General features: G+C 34.9%; 1 protein-coding gene across 1 annotated transcript in view; it reads left to right on the forward strand.

The window, feature by feature from the left end:
• The first annotated feature begins 922 nt into the window (after nucleotides 1-922).
• LOC127673799 (uncharacterized) overlaps nucleotides 923-26,472 on the forward strand; it is a 103,996-nt gene continuing 78,446 nt past the window's right edge. The window contains exons 1-7 of the mRNA XM_052169554.1: nucleotides 923-1,006; nucleotides 2,703-2,823; nucleotides 10,098-10,119; nucleotides 11,307-11,486; nucleotides 18,889-18,970; nucleotides 24,310-24,387; nucleotides 26,300-26,363. Of these exons, the coding sequence (XP_052025514.1) occupies nucleotides 923-1,006; nucleotides 2,703-2,823; nucleotides 10,098-10,119; nucleotides 11,307-11,486; nucleotides 18,889-18,970; nucleotides 24,310-24,387; nucleotides 26,300-26,363 (631 nt within the window). The remainder of the gene's footprint in view (nucleotides 1,007-2,702; nucleotides 2,824-10,097; nucleotides 10,120-11,306; nucleotides 11,487-18,888; nucleotides 18,971-24,309; nucleotides 24,388-26,299; nucleotides 26,364-26,472) is intronic.

Consider the following 26,472-nt stretch of genomic DNA (forward strand, 5'->3'; position numbering starts at 1 on the left):
CCAAGAGTATTGCATTGAGCTTCTGTGTGAGACCAAAGAAGTATGTAAGTATAAAACATAGTGTCTGTGGGTTATTTACATACTAATATAACAATGGCATTGTGAATATTACATGTGTTAAATATATATCATTGATTAGAACATGAAGTTAGTATTGAGTACATCTTTCTCAACTATACCTACCTAGAGCTGTCTGGGTCAAGTATAGCTGCGTCTTCTTTGAATCATTTTCCTGTACAATAGTTCACAGAATGATTTCGTAGGAAACAGAAGCTTTGAGCTCCCATTTCTAACATGGCTCCAGCATCCCTGTCTTACAGATATAAGAAGGTTTTATACCTGCAATGCCTAGGGTCATTAGTATGCTTTCTGCTCCTTGTGTTCCAGAGTGTCACTAGAGGGTTAAATGGATTCATTCTACCTGAGATATTCAATGTGACCCATGGTGCCTGGAAAGATGACTCACTGTTTAACAACACTATTTGAATACACAGAACATACATGACCTGCAACAAGCTTTATTCATTCTATTTACAAGGAACCTGACACCTTCCTCTGAGTTTGATGGGTAGCAGTTATATGTGTAGAACAAAGAAATTCATACAGAATTTTAAAAGTTTCTCACAATTCTATAAAGAAAATAAATTTGCAGAAAATATTTTAGGCAATACTTAAAGTGTATTTTCTTACTTCTTTAAATTCTGATTATACTATGTGCTGGTCTATATATCTTTTATCCTGATATATCTTTGTATTCAGAATTTTGTAACATTATTTGTCAGATAATCAACAGTGAATTTATCCTTTTTCTATGTATAGTATTCTACTGAAGATGCCATAAGCAAACTATGACCTCCTTAAACAGCTCATCTGTGTGTTATTACAAATTAAAATGTCTGCCAGGAATAACCTAGACGCCTACATGTTATCTGTCCGCATAGCCCCTCATGCACTGTGGGATCAGACTGGCAGGAACTCATTATTTGGAAGTGACCTCTCAAAGAAGGTAAGGGGATCTAATTTTTCCCTTTGAGAACAATATCTTCATAGTGATCCAGGAATTGGGAATACCTGACAAAGGTCACTGATGATACCCTATGATTTCATTCTTCTGGTGTTGGAGTGTATGTTATATAATATACTTTCTGATATTTTAGCAATAACTCCTACTTTGATATAAAAGAATAGTGCATGTTTGCATTATTTCAGGTACAGTCACATGTACCTTAGTCTTTTGCTTTCTGTAGCTCATAATTGTACTATAAAGCTGTGTGCACTGATATTTTTCATTACTTTCATTATTTACTTTATATCCTGATTGCAATACCCTCCTCTAAATCCAATCCTCACAACCCCTTGAACCCTCACTTTAATTTTAATTAAAAACATGACTTAATTTGTATTTCTTTAAATTTTGGGTAGAAGTTTCCAGGAGAAAAATGGTAGTTATGGACAAACTGGGAAATGAGTGTTACTGAATTGCATGAAGACAAATTCACAGAGAATGAACAAAGAACATACATTTTGAAATGGGAAACAAGATAGAAAGCAAGTGTTCTTTTTATCAAGAAATGCGGTCCAGAGGAAGGAAGTCATGGTGGTGTTACCCACAATGGTGTAGGAAAGGCCAGGGAATAACTTCTTCAATTTAGAAGGTGTCTTTATTTGCTACTATTGCTATGATAAAACACTGATGAAAAGCAACTTGTGGAGGACATGTTAGAATGCATGGTATACTTCTAGTTACCAGTTAACTACTGAGAAATATCAAGGACCACACTGAAGAATGGCCGGAACCTAGGGGCAGGAACTGAAGCCGAAGCTGTGTGGGAGTGCTGCCTTCTGTCCTGCATGTCATATCTCTCTTTGTCTCAATAACAGCTCAAGGATGGCACCATCCTGGAGATCTCAGCCCTTCAAATTTCACTGTTAGTCAAGACAACTTCACATAGTCTTCCCAATCTGGTGGAGCCATTATTTTTTTTCAACTAAGATCCCTCTTCTCACTACCTTCTTCTCTTCGTAATTTTTCTATTGCTTTAATAAACCAGCGAGACTAAAACAACTTATAGAAGTAAATATTTTGGACTTAGATATCCAAAGAGGTTACAGTCCTTCAAAGTCATGACAGAGTAGCAGAGCTGCAGAAAGGTAGGACAACCGACAGGAAGCAGAGACCTAGTGGCTGTCATCTTTGGCAGCAAAAATGAAGCACAGAGAGTACACTGCAAATGACACCTGGCTTCTGTAACCTTAATTTCTAACCAATGACATACTTCCACCAGGGAAGCCGAGCCACCTAATCCACCCAAAGATTGTATCATATATTGTGATGCCTGGAATTAGACAGTCACACCATTCAAACCATCAAAACAATACTCCACCTCTTCCCACACGCTGTAAAGAATCACCAATTCAAGAAACCTTTGAAGTCATTAATTTGTTCCATTCTCATATTCTGGCTGCATATCAGTTTTGAAATATTTTATTGCTTTTGTAGTTACCCTATTCTTTGTAATACGTATGATAGTTTCAAAGAACTTTGCGTTTCCATTTCAGACAGAGACCTCATTTCCCAGGTTCATGTCTCCTTGGACTAATATATTTTCCTCACCAATTTGGATTTCAATTTTTTATTGATTTCAATTTGGTAAACTATGTGAAATGACATAGGATATTGTTTTTGCCTTGTGATGTTACAGATGTCTATTATACAAATCATGATTGACAACTATGTAGATATATTTGGAGATGAGGACCATATCATTTGTGACCATAATCAAAAGAGTTCAGATGACAAAAAGATGTCAATAAATACTGCTGGTAAGTCCCCTGCTATAAAACAAACAAACAATCAATAGATAGCCACAGTGGGACACCCCAACTGCTAACACTGCAGAATTAAACATGACCTCTGCTTCTCCCCAGCCTGAAGTTCCTACAGGTCAAGAAAATTTTCATTCATTATCAAATGGATGAAAGGGTGACATCATTTCCTGATTTCATAAATTTGTAAATATCGGAGCACCCTTGGAGTATATCATGTTATTAAAACATTGTAAACATTTTTTAAACAACGCTTAATTGAATGGGCTTATATGAATATATAAACATAGGTATACATACACATATGTACTTACTTACATAATAGTATGTATGACAAGGGAATTTTTTGGACCCTGTAAGAATTCCAGAATATTACCTGCTATATTTCTTTCCTTTCCTCTCATGATCTGTAAGTCATGTATGATATCTTTGATATGAAATTATTTTTAAAACGTTCTCTTTAAATCAATTATTTGATTTAAAATCCATTAAACCTACTATAATCTTAAACTCTGTGCCAACAAGGTGTGCTATTCTTGTACAAAAATGTTTGAGAGATAACCTTTCAAAATGCTAAGCATTTGGTGTAAATATTATGTTGAAATGGATCCACTACAACCCGTTTGTGAAGAATCTTAACATGCAATACCATTCCAAATCAAATACAGTGTGAACTCAAGTAATATTTTGTGTGGAGTTCAGAAAATATAGGGAAAACTTATTCTTATCTGAAGTGGGGTGAACTAAGAATGTCTGTCTAATGATGACAATTTTATGTTTCCTTTAGCAGGGGACAATGAATCAACTTCAACATCTAACTTGCCCCAAGGGAAACTTCCTCATGACTGAAGAAGGTTCCAGTCATTCTATTTCAATGTTCACTTCTACTTCCCTCTTAATCACATCAGAAGAGATAATTACAAAAAAACCTTCAGTTTTATATTTGACCATATTGTTACAAATAGTTTCACTCACTGTCTTTTTTGTTATGTATTACATTTCTTACCTATTATAATAAATAGCATTAAATTATATCATTGCTTACACTCCAATGTGCCTGACTTATGATTCTCCATAGCTTTGGAAAATGGCATTTTTTAGTATTCTCCTCCACGTCTGTTACTTAGGCACCTGTATTCATGTGACAGACCCACTATAATCACTTTAATTTTTCTTCAAACTTTTAAATTTTTTACTTTCAAATAATGGTATTCTAAGTACTGCTCATTAGTGAAAGTTGGGAATTTATCTGACCAGATTCTTCCAGATTATCACAATAAAACACTCCCCAAGAGTAAGAGTCAACTATTTAGTAGTACAATAAAATCAGACTCACTCCTGTGCATTATAGCAACACTTTTTAGAAAGAAATATTTTCCTGTTTCTGTGAAAAAGAACTGTAGAAAAAGATTTACATTAGAAAAAATAGCTCATTATATGAGGGCTCAAGATATCATCCTACAGAAGTTCTGATGTCATGAGTTTGTAGCTAGTGAAGTCAACATTTAGGGCTCTCAGAACCATATCCCACTGAACCACCAAACAAAGAACAGACAGGAGCTGGACCCAGGCGTTCCTACCCATATACAGCAGACGTGCAGCTTGGTCTTCATGTGAGTCACACATAACTGGAATAGGGACTATATTAGAATCCGTTGCCTATATGTGGGCTGTGTTCTAGCTGGGCTACTTTGCTGGCTTCAATGGGAGATGAAGCACCTAACCTATCAGACTTGAAGTTACATGGTGGAAGGGGCAGGGGAAGAAAGAAAGTAAGAAAAAAGAAAAAGAAAAAGAAATAGGAACACAGGAGGAAGGAGTTCAGTTACAGGAACCAGCCACGCATGGCAAAAACATAAATTTCCATAGAGTCACATTAAAAACCACAGCTGATGAATTCACACCTATCCACTATCCCTGGGTGGAGCACGAAAACCATTCCCCATACAATTCTGTGTTTGAAGAAACTGAGTCTACAAGATTTACATCGTGTTTTCCTGGGGCGTTCTCATAAGCATTCAGAATTCTCACATGGCTCCACTTTTAATTGTGTTCAGACAAATGTGCATAACTGTTTCTGTTTTCATAACTTGCATGACTTACCATGGAATAAATATCCTCAGTTTACTTCACATTGCTCAAGAGGAACACTCTGATTCTGTCAGTACAGGACAGTGAATTATATTCAAATATATAATTGCTGATAGAGAAATAATGCTTGAAGATAACTACTTTTCCTAATCTTTTGGTTAAGTGCTTGTTCTAAAGGAGTAAGTGGAATCAAATTTAAGTACAGAGGAAAAAAATCTGTATAATCACAATCACCATTAACGAACTGAAATACTGAAATCTTACACAATGGATACTTTGGTCATTTACCTCAATCTGTCAATTCCCATATTACAAAATTTATCAATACATATTTTGAATATATTCAAAAGTAATGAGTATTTTAGTGTTCAAATTCTCTAATAAAGACTTTGAAGACTGCTTTTCTACTCAGGGTGTGAGGGAGCCATAGTGCACGGAAGACCAGGAGAGAAAAACCATCTAAAATGAATGGACAAAACTCCAATAACTCACCAAAACTTAAGCAGGAATCACAAGGCCTACATGACTCTGTAAAGATCCTGTATATGTACCTGGAATATGTACTAGGAAAATGTCTCTGATTCTTTTGCCTTGTGTTGGGGCTCTTTGGCTTTCTGTTAGCTCTCATTGTCTGAATTAATATAATGGTTTTCATTTTCTCTTAGTGTAACTCACTTTGATATATTATGTTGTTATCTTTTAGAAGCCTGCTCTTTTGGAATGAGAGAAAGAAATGGAGTGAAATCAAATGTGAGAGAAGGGGAAAGTGTGTATATGTATGTTTGTGTGTGAGTGTGTGTGTGTATGTATGTTTGTGTGTGTAAATATATGTGTGTGTCTGAGTGTGTGTGTATATATGTATGTTTGTATGTGAGTGTGTGTATGTTTGTGTGTGTATATGTGTGTGTATGTATGTTTGTGTGTGAGTGTGTGTGTATATGTATGTTTGTGTGTATGAGTATGTGTGAGTGTGTGTTTACGTATGTTTGTGTGTGTGAATGTATGTGTATATGTATGTTTGTGTGTAAGTGTGTGTGTGTGAGTGTGTGTATATTTGTTTGTGTGTAGGTGTGTGTATGTATGTATGTTTGTGTGTGAGTCTGTGTGTGTGTGTGTGTGTGTGTATGTATATGAGAGAGAAGAGGGGAAAGGTGTGGAGGAAGGGAAAATTATCAGAATGTGTTGTATGACAAAAGAAACTACGTTTAATAAAAGGAATGAGAAAGAAAATATGATTTCTCTGAAAAAGGAAAATAAAAGGCCTTATGTTTCAAACTTTAAATAATAACAATAAAATAAAATAAATATTTTATATTTATTACAGTGGTTTTTATTGTGAAGTTGTAGATGATAGAGGGAATTTATTTAAATAATGCATGTTATACTTAACTATGATTCTAAATTAAGCAGTCACTGTGATGGAAAGAAAATATACAAATCTTCAATGCTATCTGATATCCATGTGGATGAAACTTTCTGGCACCATTCAGGAAGCCACATTAATTGTTAAAGTCTCTTATGATTTTTGCATGTTGGTCTCTAAGGCTCAGAGTGATAATGAAACTGAATTTTCACATATACCTTTCAGAGTTTAAAAAAGAATTAGATATTGAGAATATTTGGGAATGAATATGCATTTCACATTGTTTTGTATAATTCACATTGTTTTGTATAAAATTCCTTCCCCTTTCAACAGGTATTATTATTGATATCTATCTATCTATCTACCTCATCTCTCATGTCATATTTTTAGGAAAATCTGATATTTAATAAAATTTCCCATATTTCAACAATCGGTTATTTAATAAAAATTCCTATATTTCAACAATTGTTAAAGAAAGACACACTTAAAGCCAAAAGACTGAAGGATGTGAAAAGCACTTGTCACTTTGTCAGTTATAGCATGAACTTCTGTATCTTGAAACCACAATGGCCTGTCACTGCTAAAGAATCCTCAGACTTCAGTGGTTGGCTTACCAACTGCAGTCTACAGTTGGTATTTAGTGCCTAGAAGGAAAGTGATAATTTCATATCCATTGATTGGTTGTCAATTCCAGGCTCCACTGTAAAGGTATGTATGTAATAACTAATTTGATTCTTATGATAGTCTAATAAAATCAGGAAGTGTTCTATCTTGATTCTCCAGATCCAGTAAACTAGCTCTTAGCTTGGCAGTGTCTTCATGGAAAGTTACTCAGTAACAATATTCAGTGCCAATTCCCTAACAAAACAAAGTTATGAAATAAGGAGAGCTATGCTTTGAGCTTCCAGGAGAATGCATTCTATAGGTCTTCAAAAAATACCTATCCTGAACATGGAACAGGAATATTTTCTACACTAATTGTTTTTACCGACTTTTCTTGTAAACTGGTTAGACTTCAACCTAAAACCTATGAACTCTTTGGGTTTCCAGAAAATTGCTATTTTTTCCAAGATATGTTGTGATTATTTAAATGTAAAAATTTTAATGTTCATTCAAATAGAAAGGAATCATTTTCCTCATATGTTCATTTAATTTTAATATTTAGTATCATGAAACTGAATTGGTATCATTTTTGTAAAATTCCTTTACATTACTGTGTGATGTGTTATGAAAACCATTGGCTGCTGTTCTTCTTCCTGACACCTCTAATCTCATGACTTTCTACATAAAAGCCAGTGTCTCTCTGCATATTCTTTAAAGATATATATTTTGGGCAACATGATAGTCACTTCACATATGTTTTAGTATTCAAATTGTATGAACAGAGTAAAGAAACACCAGAAGAGTAGCTATCAATCTGTCTACTGATCTGTCACGTATCTGTCTCTATATTCTCTCCCTCACCTATATACCTTTCATGTACATATGTATGGTTGTGAAAATAAGTGATACCTTGCAAAGACATATGGTTCAACAACTGTTAGAAAAATGTTTTAAAGCCACTAAGTATACGGGAAGGACATGCATGTGCCCATTTGTCAGTTGGCAAGAGCCTTAGAATATCGACATCACAATGATTCTTCATCTTGACTACTACGGAATCCTCAGACTTCAGTAGCTTGTCTACCAACTGTAGTCTCCAGTTTGGTATTCAGAAGCAGGAAGGCAAAATTCAAGTTTATTCAAAGGTTGTCCCTTCCAGGCTCCACCGAAAAGGTATTTTTTTTATAAGTAGTTCCTTTCTCATGATAGTCTAATCATATCAGAAAGTTTTCTCTCTTTATTCCTCCAGATCATGTGAACTAGTTCTCAACTCAGCAGTGGTTTCTTGAAAAGGTAGTCATGGTAGCCATAATCGGTACCAATCTTCTGTAGAAACAATATTATTATGTGAGGGGAGGTATGCTTTGAGCATACAGGAGAAAGATTTCTGTAAATTTAAAAAAAAATCTGTCAAAGATATGAGTGAGGATTATTTTATGTGCAACACAATTGTTTTAACCACCTGTCTACAAAGATTTTTTAAAAGAATTTGTCATATTTTTTTGTAGACCCTAAATCTAACAATTCCCTGGTTTTCTTCAAATTCGGACAGTTTACAACTCATTTTGTGTTCTTTGGAATCTACTTCTGAATATTTGAACATTTATTCAGATTAGACAGGAACTAATTTACAGACATGATAATTTCCTTTCCATTTGTTCATCATGAATTTGAGTTGCTATTATTTTGTAACATAGCTTAACATTAGTATTTGAAATATGTGATGACAACCATCGGCTGCTGTTTTTCCTGACTTTGAATCTCATGGGTCTTAAATGCTGCTTTCTACATAACGTTGGTGTGTCTCTACATAATCATTGTTAGATATGTCATATTTTTGAGCAGAGTTACATTCACTTAATATAGAATTTAATATTTGTATTATATAAAGAGTGTAGAGTAACCACCAAAAAGTAGCCACTCCAATATTACAGGGAAGAAGGTGATTATGGGTTAGATAAAAATGTTCAGAGGAATCTAAAAATGTTTACATCAGATTGAAGCTTGATTTTATCAGTGTTGTCTAAGATAGAACAGAGAATATCAGGGTAGAAAATTGGAGATAGCTGGGGGAGTGAGAGAAACGTTGCCATCATAAAGAGAATGGGGCTCCTATAACATTTTGGGAGTTAGCTTAGTGCAGAAGCTGATGGAGATGTTTGGGAAGAAACACAATCTAAGGGAAACGTATAAAAATTACTTTTACTTCCTGTTCAGGTAAAATTAATGGCCAGTGTGGCTATTGACAATCCTCATAGGAGTCACAAGGCAAGGGATTGCCAGTTTGTTTTCCCAGAGGCAAGGGAAATGATGCTTTTCTCTGAACAGGATTAATTTTTCACTAATTATTTTATAAATACTAATTTTGGTGTGGAGCTTTATGTTTGTTTCTAAACACCAGGAATCCATCCGTGATCTATCCTGAGCTGGAACTATCTTGGCATTTTAGAATATATAGACTCCCTGAGACACAACTAGATTTAATCGTTAGGAAAACCTGGCTGTTTCCTTGACCTCAACATATATTAGCTACATAAAGCTTATTGAATCCTAATAAGTATGTGTCTTCTTCTATACATTTCAAAGATTACTGTGATTTTTGCATTTACTAGACTCTAAGGTTCACAATATTAATGAAGTCTACATGTGGTCCTTTTCACATCCATTCTGAATAGGTTTAAAGATTAGGAATTTAGAAACTTTGGAGATATATATATATATATATATATATATATTATACAAATGTTTCATATATTGTTGTACATATATTATTATTGAGGTTATCTATCTGTCTGTCTATCTATCTATCTCTGAGATTGTAAGAAATTATTTCTTACAATATTTCAGTTACAGAAAATTATTTTTGAAGCCATAAGTATAAGAGAAGGCAATGTGTGTGTGTCACTGTGTCAGAAAACCCAGAGCCTTAGACTATTAACATTACAACGGACTATCAGCCTGTCCACTAAGGAGGCCTCACTCCTCAGTAGTATGTTTTCAAACTGTAGTCAGCAATTTGACAAGTTCAAGGGGAGGAAGGCACAATAAAATTTCAATTCCATTGAAAGTTTCTCCCTTCCAGGCTCCAGGGAAAAGGTATTTTTATATACAGTTTGAATCTGATGATAAGACAAAGCACATCAGGAATTATCTCTTTTTTCCTCCACAAAATTGAATTGGAATTATCTTTAATGTGTCTTTTCATTATTGATAGACATGGGTGATGACAACTATTGGTAGCTGTATCTCTTTGACAGTTTGATTCACAGGGATCCTAAATGCTTTCTAATAAAAGATATAGTGTGTCTGTTCACATACTTTGAAAAAAGTAATATGATTTGGGCAAAATCATATTCCCATAAGGAAAGTATATATCATAAATATTCCTTTGTATGAGCACATTACAGTAAAGAAACCAACAGAAGATTTGCCCATTATTACAGGGAAGAATTTCATTAGGAATTAGAAAGGAAAGATGTTCAGAGGCAGCTGGAAGAGTTCAGAGAGAAAAGAGAAACAGATTTGATAAGGTCAAGGCTGGGTAATAAAGAAGGAAGAATATCCAGGAGAGAAAAAAGGGAATAATTTGAGTAGGAGAAGCATTACCTTCATAGAGATGGAGAGTGGCTTCTATCTTTAGCATAGCACAGGAGAGGGAGAGTTTGGAGAGGTCCAGGAATCTAGGTATCAATTTTAAAATGTACAGTTTTTTTTTACTTCCCAGAATCAATGTTGATATTTATATAGGAGCCACAGGCAGACAACAAGAGAAATGACCCTTTTTCTGGACTAGACAAACTTAACAAATATCTTTTTGAATGCTGGAGGATTTGGTTTTTTTTGTTTGTTTGTTTGTATATTTGTTTGTTTTTCTGATTTGATAGTAATCTAGTTTATTATAAGAGCTTTGACAGCTCAGCTGAACATCAGAAATATGTAAGCATAAGTGTTGGTCCTGAGTTATTTATATCAATACACTTACACCTTGAGAAGACAATACACACCAGCTACTCATATGTAAGTTTTTAACGTTCGAGATAGTGGGAGGAAGGGACAATCACATTACAAGGAAATTTCTGAAGGATACAGACATATAGGCCAATATATAAGAAAGGCCAGAATGTTTACAAGTATCAAAAACAATCTAAATTTTTAACTCAGGTTCATTTTTTAAGTTCTTACTATCTTTCCCAATAGAATATCATTTATGTTATGAGTTACCATTATCTTTTAATATTATATACTTATTTATTTGTGAATTTCATTCATGTGTACAGTATATTAACTTATCATTATACATGTTGCAATCATATTCCTCAGATCTTGCCTTTAATCTTTATTTAGTGTGTTTTTATATCATGAAATTAAAATTCAGTATGAACATTGGTCTTACAACTTATCCCCTGAGTTCTTGTTCTGTTAGGTGGAGACCTGTACAAGGAGTACCTCGACTTTTCTATACGGAACCCCTTGTGAAGGCAGACATGGGTGGATTACAGCGAACCTTGCTGTGCCAAGGTCCCGTGGAACTCACAAGGGGCACGAAAACCAACAGACGACATCTGTCCTTATTTGATGACATTTTAGTAGTATCTAGTAACCTGTGAGTATTTGAAACTAGCATTCCTAACTATGATAGGCTACAGTTTAATTAGGACTTTGTGTATGAATATAAAATGTTCTTTTACTTCTATTTTAAAAAGAACATACATTCATTACTTCATGCTCACAACTTCTTTTTACTCTACAGTGGTTGAGGTTTGGTCGACAATCCCATAGGCACTTCTCAATTTGTTTTGTCCAAAGATTTAGACACCTTTTCTTTAAAAGTTGAAATATTTAAGGTGCTCTCCTGCTATTTGAATCTGGGGAAAGAATAAAGACAAACTTTAAAAGGAGGCAGATGGACAAGCACATGCCAGTAATAGTAACATTATAAAGCTGACTTATGAGTATTGAAACTTTGTGGGATTATGTGGACTATACAGAGAGACATATTCTCAAAATAAAATATTTAAAATATGAGAAGCTGGTGTCTTCTTACTTGTTGTTTCCAGATAGACTGAGACAAAAGAGAGAAGAATGCCTGATTATGATTCTTTTACACAAGTGGCAACCCATGTAAATGCTTCTTGACTTCATAGTTTCCATATAAAGAATCAAGGTGCAGCTACTATGCCTTCTAATAGCAGTTAGTAATCACAGGAAACTTCAGGCAGCGAGTTCTTCCTAGTTGGTGATTCTGCACATACTCAAGAAAAGCGCTGTGATTAAATGAAGATGTATATAAGGTTGCACTGTAACTTATGATCATGGAGGTGTCTTGCTGGACCACATCCCATATAATCTCCACTCTCCGTGATCATAGCCTTCCTATTCTAGAAGGTTTGAAGTTGATACTGATACTATCAAGTAAATATTTTACAATATGTTCTCATAAGTTCATAAATGGTCTGGAGAACAGACATCAATAATATAGTTTATTCAGCTTGGTAGATAAAATTTCTGGCCATTCTTAGATAATATGCCAGAAGATACTTTTCAAAAACTGTGGGAAAATGAAATTTTCAGAGGAGAATAATGGGGTAAATTTGGCCTTCAACCCTGATCAGTGTCTGTAAGCTCCCAGCATAGAAAATGTTATTGTCTGGCTGATACAGGTTCAAAATAAGTGAATGTACAGTTTGTCTACCAATCTCTCATCCTTCTCATCATTTCTACTCAACTCAACTTTAGTCCACACTTGGAAATACATTTTTTAAAAGATAGTAATTGACTCATTTGAATGAAAAATGTAGATACTGATCAGGTACCTTTTATGTAAAATTGGTGTAAGTGAAATTCACTTTAATTTTTGAGAGTAAAGGAAAGTAAAATAAATGTTTTTCTTGAAAGACCATATATTTGTCTTGCTACTGCTGTGTAGTGAGAAAAACTAAAATTATTTTGAGATTGCCATTCATATTTTGTTAAGAGCATTAGTAGTATTGTAGGAGATGAATGTCATTATTTCCATTTGAAAGATAGGTTATCTCTTATCAGACATTTGAATTAGAGGCTTTAGTTTTATGCATTTCTTCTGAATTTTTGTTCATATACATGCATTTATATGTATATATACATATTTTTATTGCTACATATATATGTATGTACAATATATATATATATAATTAGAAGTCCTGAAGTGGAAAGAAAATATAAGTACAAATATTTCATTTGATTTCGACATTTGTTTGTATGTTTGTGTCTGAGTGTTCATGTGTATCCTATAGTAAATATTACATAATTGTATTTTGGCTGTTACATGGTACATTAGATAGTGTGGGATATTTTCTCTGTAGTATTTTGTGTAAAAAACACCACATATTTCAAATTTATATACATATATATGATTTTTAAATCAGAGTTTATATAGTCTCATATTGTCTCTTGAATCTGAAAGAGGCAGAGTAAGTATGTTTAGTTTTGTTCCAATGTGTTAGCTCAACAGTGTCCAATACAGACTTATGTACCCCAGTGCACACATTGAAACATACACACACACACACACACAAACACACACACTAACACAAACACACACACATACACATGCAAAGAGTTAATATTCAGCCTATCATAATGTAATAGAAATGTCACATATATGGGAAGGATTCTGTCCAAAGATAGAAGGGAAAGGAGAAAACAAGAAAAATTAATTAGAAAATAGTATATATGTATTTGAAATTCTCAAAGGACAAACTGCATATAAAGGGAATGATGAAAGAAGGAAAGTAATACTTCCAAGGTTGCTTCTTATAAGCACTTTTGATAAGAACAGAATGCTTGATAGGAAGACATATTTCTAATTATTTGTTTAAATTGTAGGGATAAATAATCATATTTTGGATATTTGTATGATATGTCCTTTGTATGTTTACTAAAGGAGCCATTGTTGTGAGCTGATATGACTTCTTAATATACAAAGAAGGGCAAAGGAAAATGAATATTATTCAGTTAGATAATATTTTATATGATTTATTTGGGAAAGATTATTACATATAGTTAAGTAAAATATAAAATTTCAACTAATGTTTTATGGTATTTCATTATAAAAATAAAAGCAAAATGGTTACTAATGAACAAAATGTAAGGAAGAAATTTGAAATACATATCTTTCTCAAAATGTCACAAATTCAAATATATATATATATATGTATGTATATATATTCACACACATATTCATGAAAAATTCGTTTTAAACCTTCTCCAGTCATAAAAAAATCAGGCTATGTATATTTATGAGCCTTGAGAAGCTCGTATCCAGTAACTTCCTTCCACATGCTTTGTTGAATTCCATGTTCCCTGGCTTGAACTGTGCCTGAGTGATAAACCGGAGTCCTCCTCTGCTCTGGGACAGGAGAAACTCAGTATTTCCATAAGCATTACCAACTACAATGCAAATTACACTAACAGAGATTCTTGATTCTCTTTCTAGGAATAAGAAAAAATTTAAAATAAAATTGATCATTCCACTGAATAACCTGTGGGCTGTGGATAATGTGGAACTAGTCAGAAAAAATGAATTCTCTCTTTGCAAGAACCTTTTCCTGTTTTGGCCAGATGGAAGTTTTTTGGCTTCCTTTCGGTAAGACCTATAGTTTGAACCTGTATTCATAGGAAGATAGCTATAAAAATTGGTGGGCAAATTAATGCTTCAAAATTCACGGGTTAAACCAATTAATCAGAATATTTGCAAAATTAGAGTACAGTTAATCTGACTGTATACCAGATGCCAACTGCAATTTTTATCTTCAATGATGATACCAGTTTGTCTATAATTTCCACCACATACTTCTCACATGTAAGTATGTACCTTAGTTTTTTATCTGTGATGTTCATCAGAATTCCAGAGATTCTTGGGAAAGAATGGAGGTGCACTGTCTTCTAAAAAGGATGTGGACAAAACAAGGACTTACAAGGATGTAGCGTATTCTCCACATGGTTTTCCCCATAATGTCTGGTGTTATCTAGGTTTTGAAAATTCACAAATTGATTTCTCTCCAATAATACTGCATAGTATACATAAATTGGATCAACACCTCAAATATTACCCAGTTAATTTCGATAAAAATAGTATTTAATTGAACACATAAAAATAATTACTCATAGAATACTCAAGTATTAGAATGTCTGTGCAGTACAATGTCACTGGTAGCTAATGGGCAATTGATAAGGATAAAGGTCAAAGGATAAAATACCATCAGATCTGCAAATGCTAGATACACAAATTACCTCATTTTGATATGACTGCTCAATATCCAGGCTCTTCTAAGCCTTCCTCAATTCTCATACCCTTCTTTTCTCCCCCAGGTCAACACTTCCTAATCTGTCCTTAACTTTGCTCAGTCACCTTAGTCCAAGCTCAGCACCCTAAGTCTACCCTCAGGTTAATTATGTTTCTAATCTCCTGCCTGATACCCCAGGCCACCTAGGGAAGAAATCAATGGCCAAAACACCTTAGATCTCACATGGCTGGTGTCTCTTTCTCCCTCTGTAGCATGGTGAATCCTTTCAACCTCCCCTGCATCTGCAAGACTTCCCATAGTAAAACTGGAATTCCTTCTTATTCCACTCAGCTCATTGGTCATTAAGATCTTTATTGTTCGATGAAGAACCAATTAGGTAACAGGACCTTCAGTGTTCATATGCATTTCCTGATCAAAGTGTCAGAACCAACCACTTCACATCATCAAGTACCTACGAGCTTTACTGCTATGTCATTTTCTATTTTAGTGATATGTGATGTGTTGGGTGTGTGTATCTGTGTGTCTGCATGTGAGTATGTGTGTGTATATGTGTAGGTTGAGGGGCACAGACATAATCCACCCTTCTGATAAAAATGGTTGTAGGGAGAGACTAGAGTAGGTGAGCAGCTGAGTGTAGAATCATGAATGTGCCAGTCTGTGAGCAAGAATCAGTTCATAAGTCCATAGGAAGTCAGCTTGCATTATGGAAGTTGGAACAGTGGCAGAGTGGAGAAGAAAATTCAGTGAATGAAAGATCTTTGCAGCATGGATAATTATTTTCAGAAAGAGGAATCAATGTATCCTTTAGCTTACTGATAGAAAAAATAAACATTACATAGGGTTTTGAGCATAGGCAAAAGGAATAGTGCATTGGGTAAGGGTTGCTAATTGGAACGGGGAAGTGGGAAGGGGTGGGTGGGAGGACAGGGGAAGAGAAGGGGGCTTGCGGGACTTTCGGGCAGTGGGGGGGCTAGAAAAGGGGAAATCATTTGAAATGTAAATAAATTATATCAAATAAAAAAAAAAAGAATTCTCACCTGAAGAATTTCGGACAGCAGAGAAACATCTTAAAAAGGGCTCAACTTCATTAGTCATTAGGGAAATGCAAATCAAAACAACCCTGAGATTTCACCTTACACTAGTCAGAATGGCTAAGATTAAAAATTCAGGAAACAGCAGGTGTTGGCGAGGATGTGGAGAAAGAGGAACACTCCTCCACTGCTGGTGGGGTTGCAAATTGGTACAACCACTCTGGAAATCAGTCTGGCGGTTCCTCCGAAAAATGGGCACCTCACTTCCAGAAGATCCTGCTATACCACTCCTGGGCATATACCCAAAAGATTCCCCAGCATGTAATAAGGATACATGTTCTACTATGTTCATAGCAGCCCTATTTATAATTGCCAGGAGATGGAAAGAACCCAGGTATCCCTCAACAGAAGAGTGGACGCAAAAAATGTGGTATATATACACAATGGTGTACTATTCAGCCATTAGAAACAATGAATTCATGAAATTCTTAGGCAAATGGATGGAGCTGGAGAACATCATACTAAGTGAGGTAACCCAGACTCAAAAGATGAATCATGGTATGCACTCACTAATAAGCCGATATTAACCTAGAAAACTGGAATACCCAAAACATAATCCACACATCAAATGAGGTACAAGAAGAACGGAGGAGTGGCCCCTTGTTCTGGAAAGACTCAGTGAAGCAGTATAGAACAAAGTCAGAACAGAGAATGGTTGGGTGGGAAAATGGGGGGAGGGAAGGGGACTGATGGGACTTTCGGAGAGTGGGGGTCCAGAAAAGGGGAAATCATTTGAAATGTAAATAAATATATCAATAAATTAAAAAAGATAAAAAAAGATAATGTTGATGACTTCAAGCCACTGTGAATGTGTCAAATATCAATTAGGTTTAACACATTCAACCTAAAATTCTCAGTTATAGATGTTAGCATGTTAAAATCATATTGAATCTATCTTATATTAGAGTATTATAAGCTATAGTTGAATAGTGGTGGTCTTATTATTTGTACCAAGAGAGTTGACTGAAGACTCACACAGATGAAGCACTAGATTCTAGGACCTCCAGTCTTGTATGCCAATTCACTCAAGCAAACAAACAGTATTTTTTGTCTAAAAGGTGTTCTCCCTGCATTAAATGTGTTCTAAACAATGGTCATGTACCTAACCTGTGGTTTAGTGTGAATAATGATCCCTTTCAATGTGGCATGATGTCACACTAAGAGGACACTGCCTTAACTATCCCCTTTTACATATGAAACTGAAGCTTAGCCCTGCCATAGTCACATAGCTCTTGCAACATAGTCAAGTCTTCATGTTCCCAACTAGCCTCCATACTATATTCAACCCCCTGTCATAAAAGTCATCCACTGAAACATATCATGCACATGGTCAATCATGTGGAGACTATCATCTACACCTGTACCCTCAGGATAGCAGTTGGCTTATACTAATTTTTCTGAACAATAATCTTAACAGTTTTAGTGCTGTCAAGACTCTAACCTTTTTGTCTTTTAATATTACAGTTCGATTGAAGAGAAAGATCACTGGTATTATTTTCTCAGAAGGTATTTTACTTGTGATTATACTTTAATTTTGTTCTGATATGTGAATTGTAGATTGTTCTTCATTTCTTTTTTAAAAACATGTTTGGTAGACTATCTCCAAATATGTTGCTGATTAGATGGTCACTGAATATTACTTTAGTTTCTCTTGTCTATTCATTTAATGTGGAGGAAGTGCACTCCTTGCCTCTTTTTTATATTGGAGTAAACAGTATTCTTCAGTATTACTTTAAATTCCACTCCATAGATGCTACTCTAATTCAAACCATCTGCATTTCCTCCATTAAGGTCAAGCAGACTTTTGCCTTTTCCTTGTGTGTTAGTCATAGATCTTTCAATAGAGCCACAGAACTTATGGACTGTCCCTGAATATTAAGGGAATTTATTGTATTGACTTGTCCTCTAACTAAGCCAACAGTAGCTATCTAGGAGGGGGATGTCAAAAAATGTAGTAGTTCTTCAGTCTCTGAGGCCAGTTTGTTTCCCTGGTCTTCTGTATGAACTGGAATCCTGAAGAAGATGTGCTGGCAGTAAGAGCAAGCAGGCAAAAAAGAGTGAGACTTCCTTCTTCCGATGTCCTTATGTAGGCCTCCAGCAGAAGATGTGGCTCAGATTAATGGTGTGTACCAGCATGCTTAGGTTGGGACTGTGTTTTCTCCCAGGATGACCTTGAATTCAGATCCACCTCCCTCAGTCAGTAGAAATTAATAGTGGGTGTGTTCTACCTTGCCTAGGCCTAAGCATTTCATGGCCACTATGTCTCAAGATTTCTATGTCAAGGTCCAAGTCAAAAGCCTATGTCTTCTATCCTCAAGATCTGGATCACAGGGGTGCCCAAAATTTCTGGATTGTAGTTCGTGTCAGATGTAGCCAATTTCACAACATTGCAACCAACAATTTCTGAGGACTGGCTGTGTTTCCTAAGTCAATGTGCTATTATGTGACAACATCTTTGCTTCTAAAATATTTTAAAATATTCCCTCATCCAATACTGCATATTGCCAAACTGATGGTCTTGTATTTAACACTATGAGGTTACTTATAAACTATTAACAGTGATTAGTTTAAAATAATCTACTAGTGAATTAATTTTCCTCTGTTGTTTGTTTTTATTTCATTTGAGCAGATCCATTGATGCAGCCAAGATGGATATGAAGAAACCATTCTCACTTAAGATATTCACCGAAGACATACCAACCTGTGACACTGTATGTAAATACAAAACAAAAACTGAAATTTCAACTTCTTGACTACCAGTGAGACAATGTGTTTGTAGAGTAATGTAAGATGGAGACATAAGAGGATGGAGGGAAGAGATAGTAAGAACTTATGCATATGAAAAGTTATATTGGTATAGCATGCTCAAATGTTTTTTATGTGTGATATGCAGAAAGCAATATGAAGCAAGATTGATACATATGCTAAAGCAAAAACAAATGTATTTTTTTTACAATTACTGAAAATTACTTGAGGTAGTTGCAACAACATACCTTTCCATGTCAAGTTTTATTATTAGAATTAAACAGCTTGTTTCATCATTTTTATTGGGATTATTACAATCTCCTTGTATCTATCTCTTGAGGCCTGCTTTGTGACCAAGAATGTGGTGAGTTTTGGAGAAAGTACCATGGGGTGCTGAGCAGAAGGAATATTCTTTTGTTTTAGGATAAAATGCTGTATAGATATCTGTTTAATCCAATTGGTTCATAACTTCTGTTAGTTTCTTTTTAGTTTCTGTTGCCATGTTCAGTCTATTTATGAGAGTGGGGTGTTGAAGTCTCCATCTATTAATGTGTGAGGTGCAATATGTGCTTTGAGTTTTAATAAAGTTTTTTTTATGAATGTGAGTGTCCATGCATTTGAAGCATAGATGTTCAAAAATGAGAGTTCTTCTTGGTAGATTTTTCCCTTGATGTGTATGACGAAGCCTACCTTAACTTTTTTGATAACTTTAGCTTGAAAATCAATTTTATTTGACATTAGAATGGCTATTCCAGCTTCTTTCTTGGAATTGTTTCCTTGGAAAATTCTTTTCTTTGAGGTAGACAGATGTCTTTGTCACTGAGGTAGGTTTCCTGTATGCAGCAAACTGTTGGGTCTTTTTATGTATCCAGTCTGTTAGTCTACGTCTTTTTTATTAGAGAATTGAGTCCACTGATGTTGAGAGATATTAAATAAAAGAGATTGTTGCTTCCTGTTATTTTTGTTGTTAGAGCTGAAATTATGTTTATCTGGCTATCTTCTTTTTCGGTTATTAAAAGGTTATTTTCTTCCTTTTTCTAGGTTGTAGTTCCCCCCCCCCCTTGTATTGGATTTCTCTATTTATGATCCTTTGTAGATCTGGATTTGTGGAAAGATCTTGTGTAAATTTGTTTTTGTCGTGGAATATCTGGGTTTCTCCATCTCTCCTAACAGAGTTTTACTGGGTATAGAAGCCTGAACTGGGCAGGGCGGTGGTACTGCACACCTTTAATCCGAGCACTTGGGAGGGAGAGGCAGACGGATTTCTGAGTTCGAGGCCAGCCTGGTCTACAGAGTGAGTTTCAGGACAGCCAGGGCTACACAGAGAAACCCTGTCTCGATAAAAACAACAACATAAAAACAAACAAACAAACAAACAAACAGAAGCCTGAACTGGCATTTGTGTTCTCTTAGGGTGTGTGGAACACCTTGTGAGGATGTTAGGGATTTTGTAATCTCTAGGGAGAAGTAAGGTGTAATTCTAATTGGTCTGACTTTATGGTACTTGACCTTTTTCCTTTGCTGCTTTTAGAATGAAGCAGCTTTTCACCATGAGTTCTTTTTGCTTAAGTATTAACTTATGTCATGTTCAACTATTACTTATTTTAAAATATTTGTGTTCTAATCAACAATAATTGTTATTATGTAAGTTAAACATAAACAAATCTTAAACAGAGCAAACTGTTGTCAAGAATTCATTTGCTCTCCACATCCACATGTCCTGTATTGTATTTTGGCTTTACCTTTGTACTCTGCTCTTTCAGAATGTCTCTGTGCATCGTCATACCTGCTTTGGAAGGTCAGCTCCATAATCATGGCTCTTTATCCTCATATTTATTTGAATGGTCTAGGCATAGGGATATCATTTTATGTAACTTTTGTTTAAAAATCATTTCTTATTAACTTATCATTGGTGTGTGCTTGTGTGTGCGTGTTTGTGTGTTTGTGAGTATGTCTGTGTGTCTGTGTGTTCAAATGTACACAGTGCTTAGGCTACAACTCATAACTTCAAGCATAATATGTAGTAGTTTTATCACTTAGTTGTACATATAGCTATTAAATCATTGTCTATTTTGGGCTGGAGAGATTGCTCAGCATTTAAGAGCACTAACTGCTCTTCCAGAGGTCCTGAGTTCAATTCCCAGTAACCACATGGTCGATCACAACCATCTATAATGGGATCTAATGGCCCCATCTGGTGCATCTGAAGGCAGCTACAATTTAATTACATAAAAAATAAATCCTTTAAAATTGTCTATTTTTCTCATATTTTTATTATTGTTCCATTTTCACTATTGGATTTAGTGTGGATCTGAAATTTAACTGTTGTGTAGCATGCAGATTACTGAAGACCATTCTTCCTATAAGCAGAATAGAATTATAAATGCTAATGTGTACAAAATGTATCAAGGGTTGTGAATGTAACATGTCACTGTTGAAATTGCAACAAGGTGTATATAATGATCACCACACTTTTTGATTTTAATATTTTCTAGGTTATACAAAACAGTAATTAAAGAGAAAGTGTAGTATAAAAGTAATTTCTAACCAGTGACGTCAATTAGGAAAATATTACCTTGTCTGGCAGAACCAGTTATGTCCTCAGGACAGAGAAGAAGGGAAGAGCAGATAGTTCTAGAGGGAAGTGCTCTCTTGCCTCTGATGCTTGATCTCAGCTATGGCAAATGCTCAGTATTGTACATGAGCAATCTCGCTGATGTCTTTCAACACCATGGTGACTTAGATCCAATTCCTATAAAGTAAATATTTTTACTGAATTTTAACCAAGACTCCAGTGCTTTTATATATTACCTGCCATAATTATTAACAACCTTTTCTGTAGCTGAGAAGATTGGTAATAGGTACTTTTTAGCTTTTCTTCATATCATGATGTGTTTATTTCCTTTTTGTCCTTGAAGAGTTGTTTTCAGAACATAAAAACACTCTTCTAATTTAAATAAATATCCTCCACCACTTTTCATCCTCCACATTTTCTATTGATTATTTAGCAATGATCCTCCATATTTTTGAGAATCCTTTGGTGGTTTTCTTTGATTTCATATTTACAGTCAGGCCTTTCTCACATACTACACTTATTATTTATACTTATTACACTCATTACACTTAAAATAAATCTGTATTTTTCCTATGGATGAATGAGGAATATATTTTTGCTATTCCAATGTAAGGATTTCTTTTCCTCCCAATTTTCCCCATTTTTCTTATCCTTAGGATTGAATTTATATTCCTCAGACTCTGATTATATTTTAAATTACGAAAATGCAGATGATTTTAGAATCATTAATTTGATAATTTGTTTTAAGTATACAAATCTACTGCCAAGTCAGCTGTGTGAATCCCCAGCTATCCCCAAACCTCTCTCTAAGTTGCACATGTCTTCTCCTACTCTTGATTTCAAATACAAATATATAAAATATTGACTTTTTGACTTAATACTGTAGAGATTACAAGTAAGTCACGAGTCAGTGCCTATGCCATGGCTGGAGGAGAGCATTTTGCTACCTGCCTAGATGACTTTATGTAATCTAATCTGAAATGCATACCTTGTTAGTGATAGGAACACCTCTAGTGACAGGAACACTAGATGTTTCGCATCTAGTTTACTGATATGCAATTTCAATATTTAAAGGGTTTGTATTTTTATCCACTTAGGATGAAAAGGTATAGTTTTTTTTTTTGTAAAATACACATTTTTATGTACCGTTGAACACTTATTAAAAGCCTATTTTTCCTCTAGTAGGAACATGTGATCTATTATTAGGTTAATCTTATTTCTGAGAATTACTTACATATCCCTGGTTCACAATGAGCCAAGAAATATAACACCGTGTACAAAAAAACCCAGTTGTCTTTTCATATTCATGCATTAAGAATATTAATTTTAGAACTATTTTGTTTAAAAATAGTTTGAAATGTATCTGTTTTATACACAACATCACCATAAGGAACAAATGCACACATCTTTGCAATCATTAGTTAGATCTTAATATATTTGAAATGCTCTGAAAACAATATTTTATAATAATGTCAATTAAAATACTATATGAATTATTTCTCTATCTCGTGTGGATTTAATAATACATTGGTGTTTTTAAATTTAGAAATTTTCAGATATTCAACAGAATATCAGATTTAGTTGTCTTTAAATTCATTGTGCTCACTCAGTATGGATATGTATGTGTGTGGATGTTTATGTATATGTGTGTACATGTGTGTGAATGTGGGCACGTGTATGTGTGTTCATTTATGTAGTATTTGAATGTGTCCTTCTTGAATCTATGATTTCTGAGCCATGAGTTATATTTTCATGCAGAGGTGACTAACTCTACAATATTTTCTAATGCACACATTGGTTCCTACCTATTTACATTATAACCACAAGAAGAGAGATGGTCTTATAAGATGGTTTTCCATAATTCTTAGTCTATAGAAAACAGGATGTTAAATCAGTTAGTGCAATGTGTTCTTGTACATAAAATTCATGTAGCCTGTCATGTTGTGATAGGGTCTTGTATGAAACTTTAGCAAATTCATATGCACAAATACATACACAGACACACATTCACAAACATATATATTTTTTCAGGGTAATAGGTTATTTCCAGTGGATAGAAGACAATAAATACAAACCCTATGAAAGAGATGGCTTATGAAGTGGTTTCCTTTGGTCTTGGGTCAAGGTTGTTTCTGGGTAGCGAGTGTTTCTTATTTAAGGGATTGTTTCCTATACACTCACAGTACTTATATTCTATGGAGCATTATATGGAGAGAGTACTCACTCATCATTTGTTTATTTTGTTTTTTAAGTTTTCTTTTGTTTTTGTCTTGTGGTTTCTTTTTCTAATAGCTGCTGCTATTAATCCTTATTTACCTAATACTGTGCACATGCTGTGCATGAAAGCAAGAGTGTGAAATGATGGAAGTCCAGATGGCAATGAAGCAAATGGATGTACTCTATTAAACCACCCTCCTTCCTGTCTGCTGCCTTAAGGAAAAAAATAACAGGATGCTGAGTTCCTGCACCCATGGCTACTCAGTCTTCCTTTAGCATACTGAACCTGTTAGTTATGTTTGAATACCAAGTAATCCCACAGTTAATTTTGTGATAAATATGGTAGACGGACAGTCTTCCAGAGTTATATCAAGGGAAGAAAACCAGATGTTTACTGTATATTAGAATTGTCATTTCAAACTGAAGATTACAAGTAATTACTAGATAATAACTAATTTTGTAATCATGAGCTTCAAAGTTATTTTATACCATACTTCTCTGTATTTTTCTCAGCATTTATATGTAACAGCAACAAAATTTGAAAAGGTGAATGATATAATGAAGAAGTTACTACCAATGATACGAATGCCTGTAAGTTATTTTCAAGTTACATGCAGTTAAAATTGAGTATGGTTTTGAGATTCACATATGTGAAAATGTGTATACATATAAACAATACAGATGAAACTTAATCATGACAAATTTACAGTTCATCACTCCTCCACTGCTGGTGGGGTTGCAAATTGGTACAACCACTCTGGAAAGCAGTCTGGCGGTTCCTCCGAAAAATGGGCACCTCACTTCCAGAAGATCCTGCTATACCACTCCTGGGCATATACCCAGAGGATTCCCCACCATGTAATAAGGATACATGCTCTACTATGTTCATAGCAGCCCTATTTATAATTGCCAGATGCTGGAAAGAACCCAGGTATCCCTCAACAGAAGAGTGGATACAAAAAATGTGGTATATCTACACAATGGAGTACTATTCAGCCATTAGAAACAATGAATTCATGAAATTCTTAGGCAAATGGATGGAGCTAGAGAACATCATACTAAGTGAGGTAACCCAGACTCAAAAGGTGAATCATGGTATGCACTCACTAATAAGTGGTTATTAACCTAGAAAACTGGAATACCCAAAACATAATCCACACATCAAATGAGATACAAGAAGAAAGCAGGAGTGGTCCCTGGTTCTGGAAAGACTCAGTGAAACAGTATTTGGCAAAACCAGAACGGGGAACTGGGAAGGGGTGGGAGGGAGGACAGGGGAAGAGAAGGGGGCTTACGGGACTTTCGGGGAGTGGGGGGGGGCTAGAAAAGGGGAAATCATTTGAAATGTAAATAAATTATATCAAATAAAAAAAAAAGCCTACAATTCAGCACAGGGGAGGCTGAGAAGGAGGAGTGGAGGAAGAATTTGAGGTTAGCCTGTGCTACACTATAGTGTGACATCATCCCCCAAAAAAAAAAAAAAAAAAAAATTTACAGTTCATATTTTTCAACCTTCTCTTTTTGGAAATAAAGACATCTAAGATATAATAGTAGTCTACAGAGGGATTTTTGTTGTGAATTTCTTGTCTGTGTTTCCATAGAAATGAAACTCATAGCCCAATAGTATTGAATTATACTTCTACTATCACTACACAATAAAGATGCATTGTAATAAAATGAGATTAATTGGTCATATGTCTGGCCCTGATTTAACATATGATAATCTTAAAGGCAACCAGATCTTTCTTTCCTTCTTTCCTTCTTTCCTTCTTTCCTTCCTTCCTTCCTTACTTCCTTCCTTCCTTCTGTCCTTCTTTCCTTCCTTCCCCTTTTCTTTCTATCTTTCTATCTTTCTTTGTTTCATTGTTTCTTTCTTTGTTTCTTTCTCTCTTTCTTTCTTTCTTTCTTTCTTTCTTTCTTTCTTTCTTTCTTTCTTTCTATCTATCTTTTCTTCTGTCTAGTAATTACAATTTTATTGTGCTTCCTTTGTGGTATGTGATTCATCTCCTTTCTGATTCCTTCTTTTTATCATTTTCTGTGCCTGGAGTTGTAATATTCTGTTATGCTTGTGTTGCTTTTTAAATCATTAATCAATGTGTTTGTGTACTTGTATGTTTCTTCTCTGTGTATACATATCTGTATACTTGTTCTTTCTGTTTTTAAATGTGCATCTCTGTGTAATTCTCTCTATTTCTCTCTCTATCTTTCCTTCTATGTGTGTGTTTCTCTGTATGTGTGTATATCGCTCTCTATCACTTCTGTGAGTTTGTATAATGAGTCTCTGAGTGCCAGTCTCTGTCTCTGTCTCTATAGCTCTTCCTCTGTCTCACTCTTTCCTCTCCATGTGTATTTAGGTGGGTGGATGCTCGAGTGTCTGATTGAATGGATCTTTGTCCCACAATATAATAATTTAGAACTCTTTGGGAAAATTCCTTGGTTTTATTTATAAATCAACAATCTACCGTCCGGTTATTTGTGACACTTGGTTCTTTTTGTCTTTCAGAACAGTGAAGATTTCGAACTATGGTTCTGCCCTGGCCATGAGGAAGCTCCTAGAGCACTGCACGGTAAGTCCCAGGGCAATGTGAGGAAGGACTAGAGGAGAGCAGGGGTCTAACCCTAACCCTGACTAATGAAATCTCAGGTTCTCATTTTGTACTCTTAAATATAAGTACA

Source organism: Apodemus sylvaticus, chromosome 23 (genome assembly GCF_947179515.1).
Source record: "Apodemus sylvaticus chromosome 23, mApoSyl1.1, whole genome shotgun sequence".
Classification (NCBI taxonomy): Eukaryota; Metazoa; Chordata; class Mammalia; order Rodentia; family Muridae; genus Apodemus; species Apodemus sylvaticus.